At 42.2% G+C, this 21,346-nt stretch overlaps 1 protein-coding gene across 1 annotated transcript in view; it reads left to right on the forward strand.

Moving 5' to 3' along the window:
• The window catches only part of SNRPB2 (small nuclear ribonucleoprotein polypeptide B2), a 536,801-nt gene that overhangs the window by 190,215 nt on the left and 325,240 nt on the right, over positions 1-21,346 (forward strand). Inside the window, exon 3 of the mRNA XM_044056063.1 lies at positions 4,641-4,813. Coding sequence (XP_043911998.1) covers positions 4,641-4,813 — 173 coding nt within the window. The remainder of the gene's footprint in view (positions 1-4,640; positions 4,814-21,346) is intronic.

Consider the following 21,346-nt stretch of genomic DNA (forward strand, 5'->3'; position numbering starts at 1 on the left):
GTACAGTACTTTGGTGTAGGTTTGGACATATGTACCAGTTCCTGTGGAGGGGGAGGGAGGCTATTTACAACCTCCTGAGGGAAGGTATAATCAGCTTTTGAGAATTTTTCTTGTTTGACCTTATCTAGGGGGTGGTTGGGGAAAATGGTGACTTCAAAAGTGACTGCTTTATGGTTGGATCTTACAGGGAGGGTGACACTGTAGGGATGCTGCAGTGGTTACTCATGTTGGTTGATACCAAGTCCAAGATATCTTCAGCTCTTGTGGGAATGTCAACCAGCTGGTCCAATGCATTTGCATTGAGTAAATTAAGAAATCTTTGACATGCGTAGTTCTTCCAATCTATGGTTGGATAGTTAAAGTTGTCCAGGATCAGGGAATCTTGATAGATTTGAAGAGGTCCAGGTAGATGGAGTAAACATCTTTGAGTCCAAGTTGGGGGCCTGTAGCTAGCTATGATTTGAATAGGGTTCCCATCAATGATTAACTGCCCCTGGAGTGTTTCCTGTGCGTCATACTGCTTGACCATCCTGAAGGTGTATGTCTTTTATATTTCTATAATATTGGAACTCCACCTCCTTTTGCTTTGCTGTCCATGGATTGGGATCTGAATGTATGATAGGATGAGTAACCTGGTATGGCTGGGGTGCTGTCCACAGCTTTGAACCAGGTTTCTGTGACTGCACAAATGTCAGCATCTTCCAGGCTTAAGAATGCTTGCAATGAATGCAGTTTCATGTTTAGACTCCTAGTGTTTAGCAGCATGACCTTAATTTGCATTTTGATGAACTTTTCATGTTGGTAGTTTTGATCTCATGGCATTGCCTAAAAAAAGGCACTGTGGGGGAGGCAAGAGCCTTTGTCAGGAGCCTGAAGACCAGGGGAGACTGATGCAGGCCATCTCTGGCAAAGCATCGTGATTTATCCGTCATATCAGTCCAGGCTGTCAGGAATGACACCAGAAACGAAGCCAATTGTTAAAATCAATCATTTTCTGTTTGCATTGAGGCACCATACTGGGTGACAGTAGAATTCTGCTTAAGGCTAGGAACATACCTGCCTAGGACACACATTCTGTGGACTCTAGCATGTCTCTCTTCATGGAGTCCAGGGAGGTACGTCTCAAGTCATTCGCACCAACATGGAGTATGACAGAGTCATAATAGTACATGTTGTTGAGAGACTTGAGTCCATGGGTGATGTGGTGGATTCTGCCACTTGGCAAACAACTAACCATGACTTTCTCCTTATCCAGCCTGGTGAGGACTATATCTGTGTGTCTCACAAAGGAGTCTCCTATGACTAATGTGTTGGGTTTATGTTTAGGCCTTAGTGGCTGTGAGACACAGGTGTGTGTGGACTGTGTGTGGTGTGGTGAGCAGTGCAGTTTGCGTGTGTTTTTGCCTCTGAGGTCTCTTTTGTTTGGGTATGTTTTTGTTGAGGACCTCCACATATGTGGGTGTGTGTTGTGGTTGAGGTGTGGTGTTTTATGTTGACAACCTTCTCTGTACCAGCTATACTGGCTTGCTAGGGGAGAGCATTAACTCTAGGATCTTAATGTAATTGCATCTCTCACAAATTGTGTTCCTATGTGCTCTCAGTGGTTTTTGGCTGCAATGCACATGCCAGGGAGGTCCAGCATTATGTTTGACAGCTTGAACAAGAACATTCTTCTTCCTCACATGTAGTCTCTGAAGCTGAAAGTGGCAGGTTGGATCTTCTGTCACTGGGGCACTCCATGTTACAATCTCTTTGTCTCCCGTTTCAACACCAAGTGCAACAGCTGTTGTGCCCAAGTCCCTCCTCAGGAGCAGTCACCCAGAGACACTGTCCTGTATGCTTGGTCCCTGGTACTCCTGTACACTTACCCCCCGCCTCCAGTTCCTTTGATTGTCAAATGTCTCCAGAAGGCAGCCAATTGCAGAGCACAGTGATCCTCATAGCTCCCTTCTGGCCTTGTTAGGTGTGGTTCCCCATTCTGTCACATCTTCTGTGATGCCCCTCCCCTTGGGTTCTGGATCCCACTCTGGATCTGGCATCTAATCCAGTAGGTGTAGATCCTCCCAATCTGCAGTCCCTCAGGCTAACCACATGGATTCTTCAGTTCTCTTGATGGCCAGAAATTTCAAGCTGTCTGATAGCTTTTGGGACAAGGATAAAATATGGACATCACTGTCTACTAGGAACGTGTATTCCACTAAATGGAAATGTTTTGCTATGTGGGTGGAATCTCGAGGTTTTATTCCCTTTCTGCTCCATTGCATTTGGTTCTAGATTTTCTTGCCGAGTTGTTAATTCAGGTTCTAGTTTTTTTGCAATCAAGTTACAACTAGCAGCTATTTCTAATTTTCATGTCATAGGGATAATGTTCACTTGGCTGGTCTGAAAATTTCCAGGGGTTTTCTCAAAGGTACATTTCTGTTGCGCCCTCCCATTTGGGATCTGTTCCCTTTCTGGGATTTAACATTTGTGCTGCAAGTCCTTGCAGGCCCTACTTTTGAACCTTCAGCTACTTCAAACTTGAAGTTGTTATCTTGGAAAACGTTTTGGTGGCTGTTACCTCTGCTAGAAGAGTTTCAGAACTACGAGCCCTTAATTCTTCTCCGTACGTTATGTTTCATAAAGATAGGGTTTTACTCGACACATATCCTTCTTTTCTGCCCAAAGTAGCCTCTGAGAGTACTCTGAATAGATCTATTCACCTTCCATTGTTTTTCCCAAATTTGTCAAACAAGGATGAATACTTCATGCATTGTTTGGGTGTGCGTAGACATTTGAGATGTTACCTGGACAGGGAAAAATCCTTTAGAAATTCCAGCCAGCTGTTTATTTCCTTTTTGAGATCCAGATTGAGCAGACCTGTGTTGAATGTGACATTATCCAAGTGGCTATTTGACTGTTTCTTTTGCTTTTCCCATGAGAGGCAAGATCATGTCTGGCGAACCTAAGGGTCATTGTGCTAGAGCTATTGCTATTTCTTCGCCTCTCTTTTCCTGAACTTCATTGGACGAGGTCTGTGCAGCAAATATTTGGGTGGCCATCACACTGTTTCTCATTACAAGCTGGACATTCAGTCCAGGGCTTCCTTTGGCTCCACCATGTTGCAGACTAGCCTTCCTTAGTTCCTTCCAAGTATATAGGTTGAAACCAGACAGAAAAAACAACATCAGATACTAAAGTTATATACTTTCCATAATGGTCCATTGTTGTCTGTCTCTGTCTGGTTCAACTTTCCCCCCTTATGCCTCTTCCTTTTTGGTATGTATATTTATCTAAGATGACAGAGTGGGGGGAGGTTTCATTCTTCTTTGTTCTTGGAGTCCTTTGTCCTCCTCCCTTATGGGAGAAATCTAATTTAGAGCTATTTCTAGATGAGGCAAACTCAATCTGAGGTGTCTGTTGAGGAGTGTGGGATTATGTGTAGGGGAGGCAGAGCCCAGTGAGTTGAAGTCTGGATGATTTGGCTGGCATCTGATCTGGATCGTAGTTGGATATGATAACCCATAGGCTGAACCGGACGGAGATACACAACAAAGATTTATCATTATGTTAAGTGCATAATTTTAATTTTCAACCAAATCAAATTTTAATGATGTGAAAAAGTTTTAGCATTCTCATTTTTCAGGCAAGGGGAGATGGAGAATACTAATGCAGAACAGTTCAGAATTTGTTGTGGTGTTTTGAGCCAACTGTATGTAGTTAGGCAAGTGCTCAGTTGGTGGTGATCCGCATATTCACTGAAGAGGTCAGTAGTACAGAATTAACATACAGCAGAAGTTTCCACCTTTTGTAGATTTCACATTTATTTTAATAATTTTAAAAGTTATGGCAAAATTTTCACGCATATTCACTGATGAGACGTGGTAGTAGTAGGAATTACATACCACCAGTTTCTTTTTTAGATTTTTGTTTTTTTTATTTTTTATTTAATTGGTTTTAAAAAATATTTATTCACTGATGAGATCAGTAGTACGGAATTAACATACAGCAGAAGTTTCCACCTTTTGTAGATTTCACATTTATTTTAATAATTTTAAAAGTTATGGCAAAATTTTCATGCATATGGAGATAAAGAATGTTTCAGCAAGCATTTAAGCCGATGGCTTGTAAAGTAATCTAAACAGACCTTTCGAAATTCTGATTTTTTTTTTTTTAATCATAATTGAAAACAGATGGAAAACTATCCGTCTCCTTTTGTCATGGCAGTAGAAAATGTTTACATTTTTTCACCTTTTGTGATACTGCTTCATTTGCTCTTATAAGATTTAGGTCCATTTTGTTGAAAGGTATCAAATCTAATAAAATGCTCAGTTGGAGGGATAACCTAATATATGTTGGTCATCCTCAAGTATGTCGGCAGTACTGCACTTGAAACGTGCTTTTTCCCTGCTTCTCCAGGCACCTTCTTTTAATGATTTATTTTCTTCAAGTCCTAAAAAAAATCCATGGAAAGCAGTTTTGATGATCTACAGGAATTTATACTGGTTTTGGCAACAGTACTTCCACTCTAATTACATTGTGTATCTAGACAATGGTGAATAATTGTGCCTTAATTCCATTGCTTGGCAAGCTAGATTTAAAGTGCAAAGACTAAAATGTATACGTAATGGGTTTTAACTTTAATGTCTGCATCCCAACAGAATTGAAAAGATCATTGTTTGCCCTGTTTTCCCAATTTGGTCAAATAATGGACATAGTAGCTTTGAAGACCATGAAGATGAGAGGACAGGCCTTTGTTGTCTTCAAGGAACTTGGATCTGCTACAAATGCATTACGACAATTACAGGGCTTCCCATTTTATAGCAAGCCTTTGGTATGTATGAAAGTTTTAGTTCATGTTTTGATGCAATTTGTAATGTTCATTGTATTTTGTAGTGCTGATTTTCTGGATTGGTGAAACATTCAAAATGTAAATTGCCCAGAACTTCAGATCTTATTTTCTTTCCTCTAAAGATGTGGTGTTTATCTAACTGTATATGCATAAGTGAGGCTGTAACTGCATGTAGCGCAAGCTTTGCTTAAAGGGTTTGGATTTGTTTACATGAGTGAATCTTCCTTTGTCAAAGTGTAGCAGACCCCATCCTTTGTGAGAGATGTGTGGTCATACAGAATGATCACTGTTGCTGAGAAAAGCAGTACAGATAGAAAAGTAGTTACTGTGCATGTGTAACCAATTTTGCTGTAGTGTAGGGTAGATGAGGTATGGGTGGCTGGAAGTGAGATTGCAGAATCTGTTTTAACTACATGGTCAAGTAATCTGTTTTAGTCAGTCATTTACATGTGTTCCTTTTGCCTATGCAGAATATAGTGGTGTGCTTTGTCTGTCACTGCCAACCATACCTCTCAACCTGAAAACATCAAAAATCTGGACAAAGCCCCAAGAAAAGTAGGTACAACTGGCCAGAAATTGGTGTGCTAATTAGCATGAAATGTGCATGTAATGCAACCCCACCCACTTCAATGGAATTGTGGGATACCATCATTCAAACACAAATTGAAGAGCAGACAAAATATTAAACACAAAATATAACCAGAAGTGTTTTGTTTAAACATTTTAACATATATCAAAGTTTGAGCTTGTATAAAACTAAAATACAGTTGTCTTTTATAAAATTAAAATGAATTGCATTGAATCGAAAGAGATGTTGAAAGCTGACAAGCAACAGCAGACCCCATGTAGAAAATCAGAAAAAAAGGGAAGGGGGGTTGATTATGATGATTTAATTCCAGTCAAGCTTGCATTGCACTAGTTAACCAACAGGTTCATAGTTAGTAGGTATTTCCTTCAAAGGAGGACATTCTCAGGACTTGCAGCATCCATCCCCTTTAAAAGTACAACACAGTACAGTATCAGCAATTCATCTACATATTGTGAGAGTAGTAGCCATAGCCTTCTGCATCAAAAGCAAGTATGCTACCTGTTGTGCTACTAACAATGCAAACAGACTTGGCATAAGCAGCACTAAACTTCTCTTCCCTTGAAGCTCTCAGCTCTTTATAAAATTCACTGGACACTCAACTCTCTCTCTCAGCTTTGTATCACAAGAAGTCTGGAAAAAGCCTAAATGTATTGGGGGGGGGGGGGGGCAAAAGGCCAAAAACCAGGAACACATTTTAAAATATTGCTTGTATAATCTTGGAAAGTTGCTAGAATAAAATATTTGTGTTGCCATGTGTTTTCTGAAAGATAGGAAGACTGAAACTGAAATGGCTATCATTATTTAGTGAATTCAGTTCTCACTGATTTGCTAGCAAACCACAAATTTTAAGTGGAACAGACCAAAAGTATGAGACAAACATTTCAGGCATTGAATCACAAATGGTGGTATGGGTAAGGGAATTCAGGCTCTTGCTCCTTGTACCCAAGGCACAGGGTTTGAGCCTGAGTAACACTAACTACCAGTTGTAGTTAACTTGGGCATTTTACACACACACACACACACACACACACACACACACACACACACACACACACACACACACACACACACACACACACACACACACCCACACGCACACGCACACGCACACGCATCCTTCTGAATATAAGAAGTTTGGATTTACAGCAGCAGATAACGTACACAGTTCGTTTGTTCTTCTGAATGGAGCAGCCCAGCAAAATATCACACTAGCGAACCAGATAAAATACTTCTGAATAGAACACACTTATACCAAGTACACAATACACAGTTCTTCTGTAATAGTGGAGTTGAACAGACTTAATAACAAAAAGGGTAAAAGAGCCATTCCTGCAAATAGAATTGAATTGATGAAGCAGAGGAGATTTTGGCCATCTGACACATCCTGTCTGGACAAGGCGTTACTCTTTGAAGTTTACAGCTCTGCCCCTTCTGCTTCTTGGGTGGTACTCCCCTGTAGACCAGCTTTTGTATTTGGTCTCCAGGAGGCATGGCAGAAACCAGGTACTGTTAATGTTTTACATCCTCCTAGAGATGGTCGGTACTGGTCAAAAGGTCCTCTTGTGGACTTTGATATCTGCAGCAGCCACCAAGAAAGAACTCTCAAGTCGAGTATTTAGCTGTTCACCCCCACCCTCCACCCCCAACAAGAGGATATATCTATGGGCAGGATAGGAAAGCATGCCTTTTCATTTGGCACTTTGACTGTGAGTGTTAAACTACTTAACACACATGAATTTGTTCCAAAAAGACCTTGCAAAACAAGCTTTGGATACTTTGGGATAACCCATGACTCAGGAGTCTATGAAAATAGCTTCACACCACCCTGAAAAACATAATCTGATGTCTCTTCCATAAATCCTCAACTGATTGGTCTTTGGATCCAACATTGGCATCTACAGATCTTTGGATCCAAGTCACCTGCACTGATCCAACAGGTGTTTTGGACCCAGCTTAGAAATTGGCCTGGGTATCAGATCCATCTTTCACATCAGAGCCCCTTAGGATTATGTCTTCAACGCCTCCCATTTCAGAACCTAGGTTCTCTCTGGATCCCATTAATCCCAGGATACTGTCTCCCTTTTTACAGGAGAGATCCTTTTCAAATGGCTTCTAGGCCTCCTCCCAAGGCCTTTTTGTTGAGATCAGTGCAGTGAACCTATAGCCTGTTAAAGCAGACATGGGTAGGATGATGAAATTCCTGAGGACTCAGATCCAGCTGGGGTTACTCCAAGTACTGACTGCTGTCTGAGGTACAGGAGCTGTCCATCCCTCTTCCATGATTGTGACTCCTTCAGTCTGACCTTTAGATTCAGTGAACATGGCTCCAAGTGGGCACCAAGGATTGCCTGTATCAGATCTGAAAGACTGGATTTCTTCAACTCTGATTAGGCTTCAGACTTTGTTAACTCAGAGTACCTCGAATCTCACGGTTCTCAGACCTGAAGGTCTGGCATGGGGGGGGGGGAGGCTGTCTATATTGAAGTTTTTGGATCTGTTCCTTCCCTTTGATACTTTGGCCCTCATCCTTTCATTTCCACTCACTGCTTCAGATCCTAGCCAAATGGGTTCTCAGAGCTTGCTTTTGTCTGGTTCCTCTGAACCTACAGGGACTGCTTCTGGACTTATTTGGCATCTTTATTCAAGGCCTTCGAAAGAGTTTTTTTCTCAGTTTAGGGAGCTGGCATCTCTTCCTCAATCATAAATGTTCCTGCCTACACTGGATTCTTTGGGTCCTCCATCCTGTCTTCCTGCCATGTCAGGACAAGCAGCCCATCAAAGTCTTGAGGCATTTCAGGTTGTAAACTTCCAATCTATTTTGGAGTCTTCCCCAGAGCACCTCGCTGGGGAAGTACACCATATGCATGTGTGCAAAAGGTGGCACATGAACTCCTCTCAGATACTGATTTCTGTGAGGGGAAAGGGTCCTCCAGATCTTTCCTTGAAGATGTTTTCTTTAGCAAGATACTGGAGTTAAGACACTTGGGAATGGTCCACCAATGCACACTCCCAGGAGGAATCTGTATTTCTCCATGCTTTTGGGGCTGGCATTTCAACTTCTTGGATGGTCCCTTCTGCTGATGAACTCATAGACCTGTTTTTTAGGTAGGCTTGGAAGGAACCAGACATGGTTGAACCAGTCCCTATAAGCCTCATAACATATTTGTTTCTTTAAAGGGTAGTCCATTTTGGAACAAGGGTCCTGTGGTGGATTCCATGGTGGTAACAGCAGTGGCCACAAAAGAGCTTCCTGAGGAGAGTCCTACTGTCCTTCCCCCCCAGCAGTGAGTCCAGGACATTGAACAGTTTAGAAAGCAGTTGTATGCTTCATTCTTTGCACTGAAGGCACTGAATTACTTGGCCCATGTAACATGCCTTCCAAGGGACTTGAGAGAACTATCCAAATCCCGGTCAGGCTCCTTATCTGCAGAAGGCAAAAAAGTCAGTGGATATGCAGCTGGCTATTCCCCAATCCCTATCAAATGTATCCTTGAACTTTTATTACCTTTGTGGTTGATGGGACATCTGGAGCAGCAGACACTGGCATGGCTGTGTGCCAGCACTCCTAGGTGTGTCTTTGCAGCTTTGTGGTACAGTCTGAAAATCCCTCATTAATGCTTGTTATGACAGGTCCACTCTGTTTGGACCTAAGGTAAAAGAGATGCTGCCTAGAAGTGAACAGGATGGCAAGATCTTGTTTGCTATTGGAATATGCTTTTCTACCCCTCAACGGACCTTCTTCAGGATCCAGAAGGGGGGTAAGAAATTGTTGCTCTGCAAATCTCAAGGCTTCACTAACAACACATGTAGATATAAGTCCCCAATGGTAGAGGGGAGAAATAATCACAATGGACATCACCTCCGTGGCAGAGGTGGTCTGCAAAATCAAGGGTTTCGGGGGTCCCTTCTCTTACAAACTTTTTCAGTGCACCTGAAGGGTTACCCAACTGCTACACTCTGAAGGCAGTTCGGGGGGGTCTTGTCTCTGCACACCTTAGCCAGACAGTCATTACCCAAGATTCGTGAGTGCAGGGAATCATAGCCATAGACTACAAAATTCCATTTCTTTTTCATCCTCCCAATTCAGAAAGACTCCCCAACATCTCATCCTTGTAAAGGAAGGACAAGAGCAAGAAATGAAAAAGCTGCTAGACAAATAAGTCATTCAGGAGGTCCCACCAATCCAGCTAAGATTCAGAGTCCATTCCAGATTCTTTTTGGTTCCAGAGATGAATGGGAACTCCAGGCCCATCTTGGACTTCAGTCACCTAAACCAATTTATAAAACAAAGTTCTGCATGGTCACTGTTCAGTCTTTCCTACCACTGTTAAAGAAGGATGATTGAATATGCTCAATAAATCACATCAAAATAGGTGCTCCATAAGGTTCGTCCACTTTCTGCTGGGGGCCAGTCATTTGCATTTCAGGCTCTTCCCTTTTATCTCACCACTGCCCCGCCCCAGTTGTGGTTGTAGCTCCCCTCAGACTGCAGGGGTTCTGGATGTTCCCATATCTGAATAACTGCTTTGTAACTGCCCCCACCAGGAACGCCCTCTACTTCATCTAGGAACTCCTTGCTCCAGTTTGGGGACTACAGGATGGTGAGATCAGAATTAAAGCAAGCCCAGTCAATAGAGTTCATTGCGACCCATATGGACAGCATTTTGCAGATGCCCAGACTGTCAGAATCGAGGATTCTAACCCTTTGACAAGTATTGACAGTTTTCTCCCATTGAACCCCCAAGACAAGTGCATATTATGTCTGTTAGGATCAGTGGCAGCCTATGTCACTCTAGTTTCTCAGGCCAAATTTTACATGAGAGATTTACAGTGAACCTCGGTGGTTCTTTTGTCTGTATGATCTCAGCTGATGATTTTTTTTTCATATGGCTCACCAGCATTTGCAAAGTCATGTTCAGTGGTGGTTAGATTCCCCCCAGTTTTCCAAGGTCACTCATTTGTTCTACCATCTTCCCAAACCATAGAGAGCACAGATGCTTCCTAACTGGGGTGGGGGAACATTTCATAGGAAAGGCCAGTCCAAGACACGTGGACCCCCCCCCCCACAAAGGACAGTGTATTGGTATCCCTCCTGGCATTGCAGGCTTTTCAGGATTTCTCCCCTGGAGTGTGATCTCCATCCAAACAGACAATATGTCAGTGGTTTTAGTATATCAATAAGCAAGGAGGAACACATTCTTACTCATCATATCGAGAGGCGATAAGGTTTGGCAGTGGACGATGTCTTCCCACCTCTTTCTGATAGCAGTGAACATCCCAAGGAAATCAAATGTGTTGGCAGATAAACTGAGCAGGTCAACTCTGCCTCACAAGTGGTCTTTCAGTCAAATGTAGCAGATTTTCAGCTGCTGGGTCCAACCTTGCTGCGACCTGTTCACCACTTCCTCTAGCACCAAGTACAGTAATTACTTTGCCTTAATCCCCAGTAGGGGGAGTCCCTGAGGGATGTTCTAGTCCACAACTGGCCCCTGGATCTTCTGTATGCATATCTTCCCACTCCTCTTAAACCAGAGTTCCTACAGAAAGTAATGTGAAGCTTATAACCAAAACAACTCTGTTTGTCCATGCTAGTGCACTTCTGAAGAATAAAACCACAAAATCCTTCCATCCCTCGTGCATCATTGGGAGCAAACTCTTCAAACTGACATCTAGGTGACTGAGACCCTAATCCTATATTGGGATTATTTCTACATAAGGTACTGAAGAAAGCAAGAAAACCTGTGACTGATGCGTCTTTAATGACAGAATAGAAGAGGTTCTCTTCGCGGTGTGCCTGTTGTGATATTCACCATCTAGCAGCCAGTGTTCCAACATGTGTTCAGTTACTCAGTTTGCAGCACTTTGGGACCTCAGTTATTTCACAGAAAAACTGACTATGGCTGTGTTTGGACCAGCCAGAACTATTGCTGCTAAATTTCTATGCTGGAAAAGTATTTTACTAGTAGGAATAACGTGACCATAGATTTTCTGAGTTATAAAGCCTTACCTAATGTGTATAGGAGATTGCACAGTTTTCAGCAGAGTATTGTATCTATGGAATAATCCCTCACTTATGTCTTTTTGGTATAGAGTTGGCCTTACACCATATCATTCAACTACCAGTCTTTTGTTTTTTCTTAGCACAAAAGAAGGGTGTAAATAGTTTGATATATGATGGATGCATACAGGCAAGCAATATATTGTCTGAAGACAATAAACGTCTAAGACAGAAATTCTGTTTCCTAACCAGGAAAAATGAACAGAATAAGTATCTGCCATAGGACAATTACTATAAAGGGCAGATAAAGGTTCATTCCATTAGGGCAGCAGCTGCTATTAGAGGCCTCTTTAGGAATGCCTCAACCAAGCATGTTTATGATGCAGCCAAATGGACCTTCTTCACATCTTCTCATTGCATTCCAAGCTAGAATCCGTTTTTTTTTTTTTTTTAATTACGCTGCAGCAGTTATTCCTAGGATGAACATAGTACGTTTGTGTGACTGACTCACCATGATAGCAGATGTTTACTTATATAGATCACTGATGCATTACAGACACCCTCCATCTTACTCCGATGCCCTGAAACTGGAGAGACTGTTCCCTTCTTATTAGCTCTCTTTAGTCTGGGCAGGGGAAGTTGCTGACTGCAGACCTGTCCTATAACTCTCTCAGAGGTTCAGAATGACAGGCAGACGTGTTGGTGACTTGGTTCAGTTTCTCCTTCACACAAAAAAGAATTAAATATGGCAATGACTGGTATTGTTTTCCCATTGTCTGCTGACATCCTTGGCATAGTGAGAAAAACAGCCATGCTCTGGATGTCTGGTAGGATGGGCAGATATCCACCTGCAGCCAATTCCCATCAGAGATAAATTATGTTGCATCAGTGATCCCTGCATTGGAAAGTTGATCACACAGTTGTGCATTCTTGTTCTAGCTGTTTTCATGCTTTTTTCTAAGTATAGTCTGCTCAACATTATCTACTATATGTATTCGTTTTATTTATTGATTGCTTGATTGGCATTTGTTTCCTGGAAAAGTTCGACTGAGCAGTGCCTTTTTTCAGTGGAGGCGTGGGGAGAAACTCACCATTATATAGCCATCCTGGGTATCATTTACATTGTTTCATCATTTACAGTCAGTTTCATTCATGAGAAACAGTTCCATTATTCAAATTCAGACATTCTTGATATTAGTTGCATCATTTACAAACAGGTTGATTAAAAATAACGATTGCATGGGTTGTATATGAGTAACATTTTTTTAAATACAGGTATGTGCAGTGTTATGTCATCATTATGTATAGGTCGTCAAGTTTTACACAAGAATATTTGTTTTTCTGAAGACTTGCTCAAAATCTAGGACAGAGGAATATAAGCTAGCATTAGAGCAGCCCAAAGAAAGGAAGGCGGGGGAGAAAGCACAAGGAAGATAATTGAGATGAGATGATAGAGGAGGTTTTAGTGGTGGTGAAAGTACATTTAAGTAGGTTATAGTGGTGGTGATAAGTGTTGTGCAACAGAAAGTTATGGCCAAAATTCATATAGCCTTATTAACAGTTTAACCAGGGGTGGTGCAGATGCAGTGCCATTTTCTGATCTGTATTTCAGTTTTAGATCATAGTTATGTAAATTAAATAATGTCCTCTGCAGTCTTGGAGGTGCCTTGTACAAAGATTTTCTGAATATACTTTGTGATCTGTTTCTACTCACACTTCTTTACCATAGACCTGTTTATAGATTTTCTCACATTTGGATACCACTGTTTTTGTTTCTCTTCAATTGGCACACATTTGATGTCCTTCCATGTTACTGTCCAGTATACCAAAGGTTTAGTTTAAGGACATTGTACGTCACACATATGCTTCCCACTCATGGTGTATGGCATAAAGGTGATATAAGGACATACATGCTTCAGAACTACTTTGCCATCGGTCTTTATGCTCCTTCATTTGTGCTGGTTACCAAGCTGTTTTCATATGAGTGCCCCATTGGGATTTTCTTCTTATCTTGTTTTTTCTTTTGGTTGTGAATTTACATGTCATCCAGAAAGGGAAAATGCCATTGTGGAGACAGATTCCTCATAAAGACTGTCATGAGCAGTAGTTGTTCTGCTTGGGTGCTTTTTGCGACCATACATCGTGCTCATTTTTCAAGCGTTTGTCCTTAAGGCCCTTAGTGGTCATCTGTCCTGCCTGTCTAAAAGCTCTGTGTAGTCATTTGTCCTCCCTATCTACCAGAGTGCTAAGTTGTTGGCACAGGGTGTGATGGTGGAATTGCCATGTCCCAAGGGTCCATCTTCTGCCAAGAAAAAAACTAAAAAAGTCAGGTTGGATTTGGCTGCTGTACTCCCTCCCCCAGAAATATCTCTCAAGGCTGGTGAGAGCCCAGAGGCTCGTACAGCTGTTCTGTCTGATTCTCTGTTTTGACCATTTTGGAGGCCAGCATGGATCTGGCTTATCACATGTCCTCAGAGGCTCTGCAAAAATCTTTTGAGGGGAGACTGAAGCTGATCATATCTGAGGGACCGAGGGGTGTTCCATAGATTCTTGTTCAGAAGGAGAGTCCCACTAGGTTGATTCGAGTGTTTGCAAGGGTCCAAATCCTTGAAGGTCTTTAGGACTGACATCCATTTGAAAAAGAAGCAGAAAACTAAACATTTACCCATGCTCCTGAAGACTTTCAAAGTGAGTGGCAAGATTTTACATGGGTTGTTTAATGTACTCATGGCCTTTAACCCCCCCCCCGGAAGTTTCTGTCCCCCTTTTTCATCTACTCCTCTTAAGAGGCCTAGGGAGCAGGGCTCTTCTGATGAGGAATTGGACTCTGGGGAAAAGTCTTTGACTTACTCCTCTCAGATTCCTTCTCCATTGGACTATGGTTCTGAGGAGAACTCCATTAGTCCAGATCCTCCCTTTGAGGAACTTTCTATTGGGGATATTATCTCTTGTATGATGAAAGTTTTTAAATGAGAGTGTATCGATGGCAGATTTAGGCCTGGGCGCAGGGGCACGTGCCTCCCCCTTTTTTAAAGCCATTATTCATTTGTGGCTTAAAAAAGGAAATGCACTATTCTTCTGTAGAAATCCGTTAATGTGTTGCCAAAACGGTATCTTTCTGTTTCAGTTTCCCAGCACTTTTTTTATTGCTTGCGTCAAAGATGCATCAGGGAGATAGAATTGGAGGTTTCAATCAGGTGACCTTTTCTACAATCCTCAATAGTTCCTCCAACTGCATCTCAGACTGTAGTTCCCTGAAGTTGTGTTTGTCGTTGGGGTGAGTTGTTGATGGTGGCTTAATTTCAGAAAGTTTAAGGTGATTTTGAGTCTGACTCTGATGTTAAAGTTTTATACTTTTTATTTTTCAAAAAAATGGGTGCTGATGTAGAACTGAAGGAGTTGGGTCTAGGAATGTGGTATGGTACTATCACGGTACAGCTGCTGCACTAGCAGAGTTCCTGTCATTTCTTTTTCTGATTTGCTACCCCACCCAGCTGCAGGTGGGGTGAGGCTGATGCTACTGTGCTGCACATGCAGTGACAATCACATGCGAGAGGAGAAGGTGAGGTAGCTGGACTGGACAGTGTGTTTCTGTCTGCTGAGGAGAAGAGGACAAGACTCGTGTAGCCCTCCCAGTTTCAAGGTCCGGTAAAAGGTATTAGGGTTCAGAAGAATGTTTGTGTTATCCTTGATCTTTTGTGTGTGTGTGTGTGTGTGTGTGTGTGTGTGTGTGTGTGTGTGTGTGTGTGTGTGTGTGTGTGTGTGTGTGTGTGTGTGAGTGATGTACTACTGACATTTGTGATGTGAAGCACATTATGAAGCATGCAGCTAGAAACTCTGAACAAGGGAACACACTCCATTTAACGTTGTATTACAGTTTTGCAATCACCTAAAATGCTTTTTCATGTTGAATTGAATCCACAGTGTGTGTATATGTCTGTCTATGTCTGTTGAACCTTTTGTTGTTTTCTGGTTGCAAGTTGCAGTGGATCTGAGCATGGTAGCATCAACCCGCTGGGTAGTTTTTGACATGTTTCCTAGGTGGTTCACATATCTTTATTGAATGGTGCTGTACTGTACTGTACTACTGTATTTTGTGTGCTAAGTGTTTAATGATAAAGCAAAATTAGTTGTAATTTCTTTATTGTGACCACATGTACGTAACAGTATTTTAGCAAAATATGGAAAAATAGAAGGGTTACCTGTGCCTGATGGTGTGTGTTACTTAAAGCCACAGTTTCCCCTGACTTTATTTTATTTATTTTTGCACTTATCATAATCTCTGCCATTAAATGGTTCCATTTTGTGCCAGTTCCACTGGATCAATGGGATAAAGTTCCAAGTACATTCCAGCTGACTCCCATTTAATTAGTGGCTTAAGGGTCCTGCTGGCTTCTCTTTAGGAGTGAGGTTCTGGGGGACATGCTAGCGACAAGACCATCACAAATAGTTGACACTCAAATCATTGATCAGAAAGCGTTGAACATCTGCACCCCCCCCCCCTCCTGCAGATTCCTGGATCTGCCACTGTGTATGGAGGTTTCTGATGCCCAGAAGAGTTATTATGAACTCCTCCATATGGAGTCTCCTGAGCCATCTGCTGTCCCTCCTGTCCTAGCCGCCCTGTTGGACACTTTTATTCAGCAGTTTCCTGATTCCCAACCACCAGCCCTTAAAAAACCCAATAGGTTTTATAAGATACCTGATGAGTTTATATTTCTTTATAAATGTCCTCCTGCTGACACCTCTGTTGTGTCTGTCTCTTCTGACAAACCTTCCAAACTATTGCCTTCTACTTAATTGCTTCCTTCTGACAAGGACAGTAGGGCCATGGAACGTCTGGGTAAAAAGGTGCATACTGCTGCTACCCTGGCTCTTCGGGCTATTAATTATCAGATCTATATGACTAGGTAGGCCTGAGAAAGACGAGCTAAGACATAGTTTATTTCTGACCTTCCTGATTCTGAAGTGAAGGTTTTGGCCGTCTCTTTGTAGGGCTCTTCTTCTCAGGTGACATTCTATTCTATTAAATGTAATTATGATGCAGCTGATGCTTCTAGAGCTGCTGCTTTTAGTTCTGTGTTAAGGCATTATTCATGGCTTCACCTCCAACCTTATTTGATGATATTAAGGTTAAATTGATGGCTGCTCCTCTTAATAAAAATCTCTTTGGCTCTGCTGAGGTTTTTAAGTCCCTGCAGGAGAAGGGCAAGGCCTTGCATTAACTAAAGCACATCTGTTCCCCTATTCCCAAATTTCAGAGAAATTATCCTTATAAGCCTGCCTTTATACGTAGACAGTCTCACTCTCCTCCCAAAGGCAAAAAGGGTCCTAGAAGGGCTCTTCCTGCTAGGTGTACTCAGACTTCTACAACTCAGAAGCCTCCTTTTCCAGACAAACTAGGCTGTGTCTTGACTATATTTTTGCCTCCATCCTAAGTTAGTTTCCTTTATCTCTTCATCTTTCCCTGTCTCTTCTTAATTGGTTAAGGATCACTGAAGATTTTTGGGTTCTGTCCATCATTCGTCAGGGATATTTCTTGGTGTGTAAATACCTTTCTACTTTTATGGGCATTCCTCAAACTCCACAGGAACAGCTACCCTTTTTTTCTAGATGTACTTCAGGGCGTTTTGTCTCAAGGCACCATTCCCATTCATGTAGCTTCTGCTCCTCAAAGGGGGAATGTTTTGGTTGCCAAGAAAGAAGGCACTGGAAGCCCATTCTGGATCTTTCTCAGCTCAACACCTTCCTGAAAGTTCATTCCTTTCGAATGATGTCTCTTTAGACTCTGTTTCCTCCTCTTTTACCTCAGGCTTTCCTAGTCTGTCTGGATTTTAAGGATGGCTCTCTTTGCATCCCTTTTGATCCCCGTTTCAGGAAATGTTTGCGTTTCTCTGTTTCTCCATTGTATTGTAAGTTCTGTGCTTTGCCCTTTAGCCTCTCTACTGCCACAAGGGAATTCAACAAATGCCTTGTTCCTGTGATTGCCTTTTGCAGGATGAGGGAGATACAAATCTTTCCTTATCTGGATGACCTGCGTGTTCAGGCTTCCTCCCCAGAAACCTTAATTCAGCACATCTTACAAAGCCTAAGGTTTACAGTAAATTTCCAAAAATCCTTCTTGACTCCTTCTCAGGATCTTGTTTTTCTCAACTACAGGCTCCAGACCATTCCTATGCTAGCTTCCTTCCACCACCCAAGGCTCTGTCTCTGATTGCCTTTTTTCACTCCCTTCCTCCTAGGGTCTCAGTTATGACCAGGCAGTTTATAAGGGCTCTGGCTTCCATGGCATCCATCATTCCAATGCTTCCTCTAGCCAGACTCCATATGAGGAAGGCTCAGTGGTTCCTAAAGTCAGTATAGCTTCAACATTGTCATCCTTTAGACTTTCAAGTTCATCTTCTTCCATGCTTCAGACTAGAGCTTCAGTGGTGGATTCATCAGCTGTTTGTCAACCCAGGGCTTCCTTTTCAGCCCCAGTCCCCTCTCAGGAACTTTTTTCCAAATGCCTCATACATGGTATGGGGGGAGGCTTCTTTTAACTCTCTAAAGGTTCAGGGCCTTTAGCCCATTTGTCAGAGGCCAGACCATATCAACATCAAGGAGATGAGAGTTCTGCTTCTTGCTCTTCAGGCCTTCCATACTCTGTTTCTTCCTGGGCTTCTCAAAATCTTTACAGACAACACCACAGTGATGTGGTACATCAGTAAGCAAGGGGAGACATTGACTTGCCTCCTGTGCAGACTAGCTGTTCAGGTTTGAGATGTGGCTGCCCAGTATCAGGTGACTCTTCAGGCTGTTTATATTCCTTCAGAACAAGACATTGTGTCAGATTCTGAACAGGTCCATAACACAGACTCACAACTGGATGTTTCACAGAGATGTGTTTCTGGATATTGTCCACCACTGGGGTATTAATCAGGTAGAGCTTTTTGCCTTCCCTCTGAACAGACAGCTTCTCTTTTGCACAAGAGTCCCAAGTCCTCTGGCATGGATGGTGGACGCCCTCTCTTTCTCTTGGGAGGGGATGTTTCTCTGTGCCTTCCCTCCCTGTCCTCTCATACCGAGGGTCCTGCTGAAGATAGAACAGGACTCCCCCAAAATCTTGTTGGTGACTCCTTTTTGGCCCAGACAACATTGGTTCCCTCTTCTTCTGCATCAAGCTAGGGGCAATCACCACAAGGTACCTCACAGGGTGGACCTGCTCACACGAGAGGGGTTCTCTCATCCATCCTCACTTGTCCACTCTTCATCTGACACTGTGTGTGATAGGGTTTTGATCCCTTTTAAGGCACCATTTTTCAGAGGACGTGCTCCGAATTCTGCAGAAGGCCAGGTAACCCACTGCCCGGAAATCTTATTTGTCCAAATGGAAGAGATTTTCTGTCTGGTGCCTTGCTCGTAACAAGGATCCACTTTCTGTGGAGGTCCCTTTAGTTCTCTCTCACATTTGTATGAATTGCTCCATGCTGGATTAGCATACTCTTCAGCTAAAGCTCACCTTTTAGCTATTTCTACTTGTGTGCCTTTGACTCCTCCTTTGGCGTGTAGGTTTGAGGTAAAACAATTTCTTAAAGGCATCCTTCGTATTAGGCCTCATATGAAGCATATTCCTCCTTACTGGGACCTTAATTTTATTCTTGATAAACTGTCTCAGGCTCCTTTTGAGCCTGTAGCTTCAGCTTCCTTCCAGCAATGTACATGAAAAACTGTTCTGCTTTTGGTCCTTACTTCGGCTGAAAGGGTGTCTGAGTTTCAGGCCTCTTTTTTAGTTTTTCACAGTGACAAGGTGTCTCTTCATACTAACCCTTATTTTATGCCCAAGGTGGTTAATGAATTGCCTTTAATCAGTCTGTTAACTTGCCCACTTTTTCCCTTTTCTGCAGTTTGAAAATGAGAAGGTTCTTCACCTTGGATTTACATAGATCAGATATCATTTGGATAAGACTAAGGCCAAATTCACAAGTCTAAGCAACTTTTTGTTTTTCATCCTAGATGTCTATGTTTGTTTGTTTCTAAGCAAACCATTCTTCATGGATTTCTAAGGCCATTTCTTTTTGTTACTCCTTTCATGGGAAAAGCCTTTCTGCTTCTGTAAAGGTTCATTCTTTGAGGGTGGTGGCTTTTTCTGGTGCTTTTTTCAAAGGATTGCATTCCAGTTCCATCCTTGAGGCTACTACTTGGATTTCTATTCATACCTTGACTAAACATTACAAGCTGGATGTGGTTTTCAGGGCTAGAGCTGGATTTGTCAGGGTTATCCTGCATGGGTGTCTTGAGGGCCCTTTTGGGTCTTCCTCCTCCCTAGTTTCCTTTTGTGTTCTCCCTTTAGTAAAGAATACTGTAGCACTAATATGGAAGGACATAGTACAGCTGTGCAAAATCTTGCCATAACAGTCGATGTTCTTTCCTTCACTAGTGCAGTATTTGCTTCCTCCCTTCTCCCCTTTTTTCTCTACACCTTTTTTGTTTTTATTTGAATGCACATGTTCCTCCTTTTCTCCTTGGACTGTTGTTCCTCCTGGGGCTGTTCATTTCTGAACTATGTACGGCACCTTTATGCCATACACCGTGAGCAGGGACCATACATGTGATGTACAGCATCCAAAACTTAAGGCTTTGGTATACTGAATAGATTGCTACCCTTGTCAGGGGATCCCTTTAGTAAAGAATACTGCAACAGTGAAGGAAAGGACATCTAATGTTATGGTGAGATTTTGCACAACTACTTTTTGTAATAAGAGAAGTAATAGTTTGTGATATGAGAAATCAAACAAGGGTCAGGCTGTTAACAGAAGCAGTCTACATATTATTAAAGTGCATGTGGATGTGGCAGAGTAAGTAAAATTACAAGTGCGTAGTTAAAAAAAATAACCATGGACATGGAAGTGTGTTTGAAGTAAAATCAGTATGTAGAGAGTGAAGCCTGGCTGTCACCTGGGTAACCTGATTTAAACTAATGAAACTGGCATTTGAGGAGTCAGCTAGGGGATGGGAGATACAGCGGCATCTTACTGGCTCCATGTTCTGTTGGAAAGTGAGAGATCTTAGCACAGAATAGTGGCACACCCCTCCCCCCATGGTGATGCTGGTACTGATCCATCCTAAGCTTACAAATCCTGGAGATGGACTAAACGTTTTTGGTCATAATGACCTTGTGTCATTGTATGTCGAGCATGGGGGTGGGGAACGGAAATGGCATGAACAAAAATCCCTAAGGCTTACAACTGACTGTACATTGAGATGCCTCATTCTCCTATCAGTCAATTGGAAAAAGTATTGGATCAAGTTACGAGGAGGTCAGAAATTACCATCAGCATCCACGATGGAGGAGAGAAGCACAAGTAACCGACAGTGGACAGCCACATAGGAGCAAAAATAGAGGAAAGAGACCTAGAAGTGTCTGTAGCCTGTGTAGGACCTTGTCCATTTATGAAGGACAGCCAACAAATGAATAGTTTTCTAGGATGAAAGTAATTTTGGGTGTCTCCTTAATGACTGCTATTTTGTGTCTCTCCTCCTGTTGAAGCATAAATGTGAAATACCTTCAGGGCTTTTTCCACAGCAGAATATTGAAATGTGGCTTCTTGGCTTTTCTACTTCAGGTGAAGAACATATGGAATTTCTGGATCCACAGTGTGACAAAGGGAAATACTGCCAGCCCAGCTAGTTGGAATTTTGTAAATAATTGTATGTCATTTGTGAAGAATTAATGATTTATATAGAAGTGTGACAGAAGGAGATACTGCCGGCACAGCTATCTGGAATTTTGTAAATCATATGTCGTTGGTGAATATCAACATGTTTCATATGCTTGTCTTACAAGTGTATTAGAACTGCATGTTATGTGTATTTTAAACTGCTGGTACAAAGGTATGTATTGAACAGGGTTTGTACAGTACTGGGCTTCATAGATGTATCCACAGTG

Source organism: Protopterus annectens, chromosome 1.part2, assembly GCF_019279795.1.
Source record: "Protopterus annectens isolate FY-2018-M chromosome 1.part2, PAN1.0, whole genome shotgun sequence".
In the NCBI taxonomy this organism is placed as follows: Eukaryota; Metazoa; Chordata; order Ceratodontiformes; family Protopteridae; genus Protopterus; species Protopterus annectens.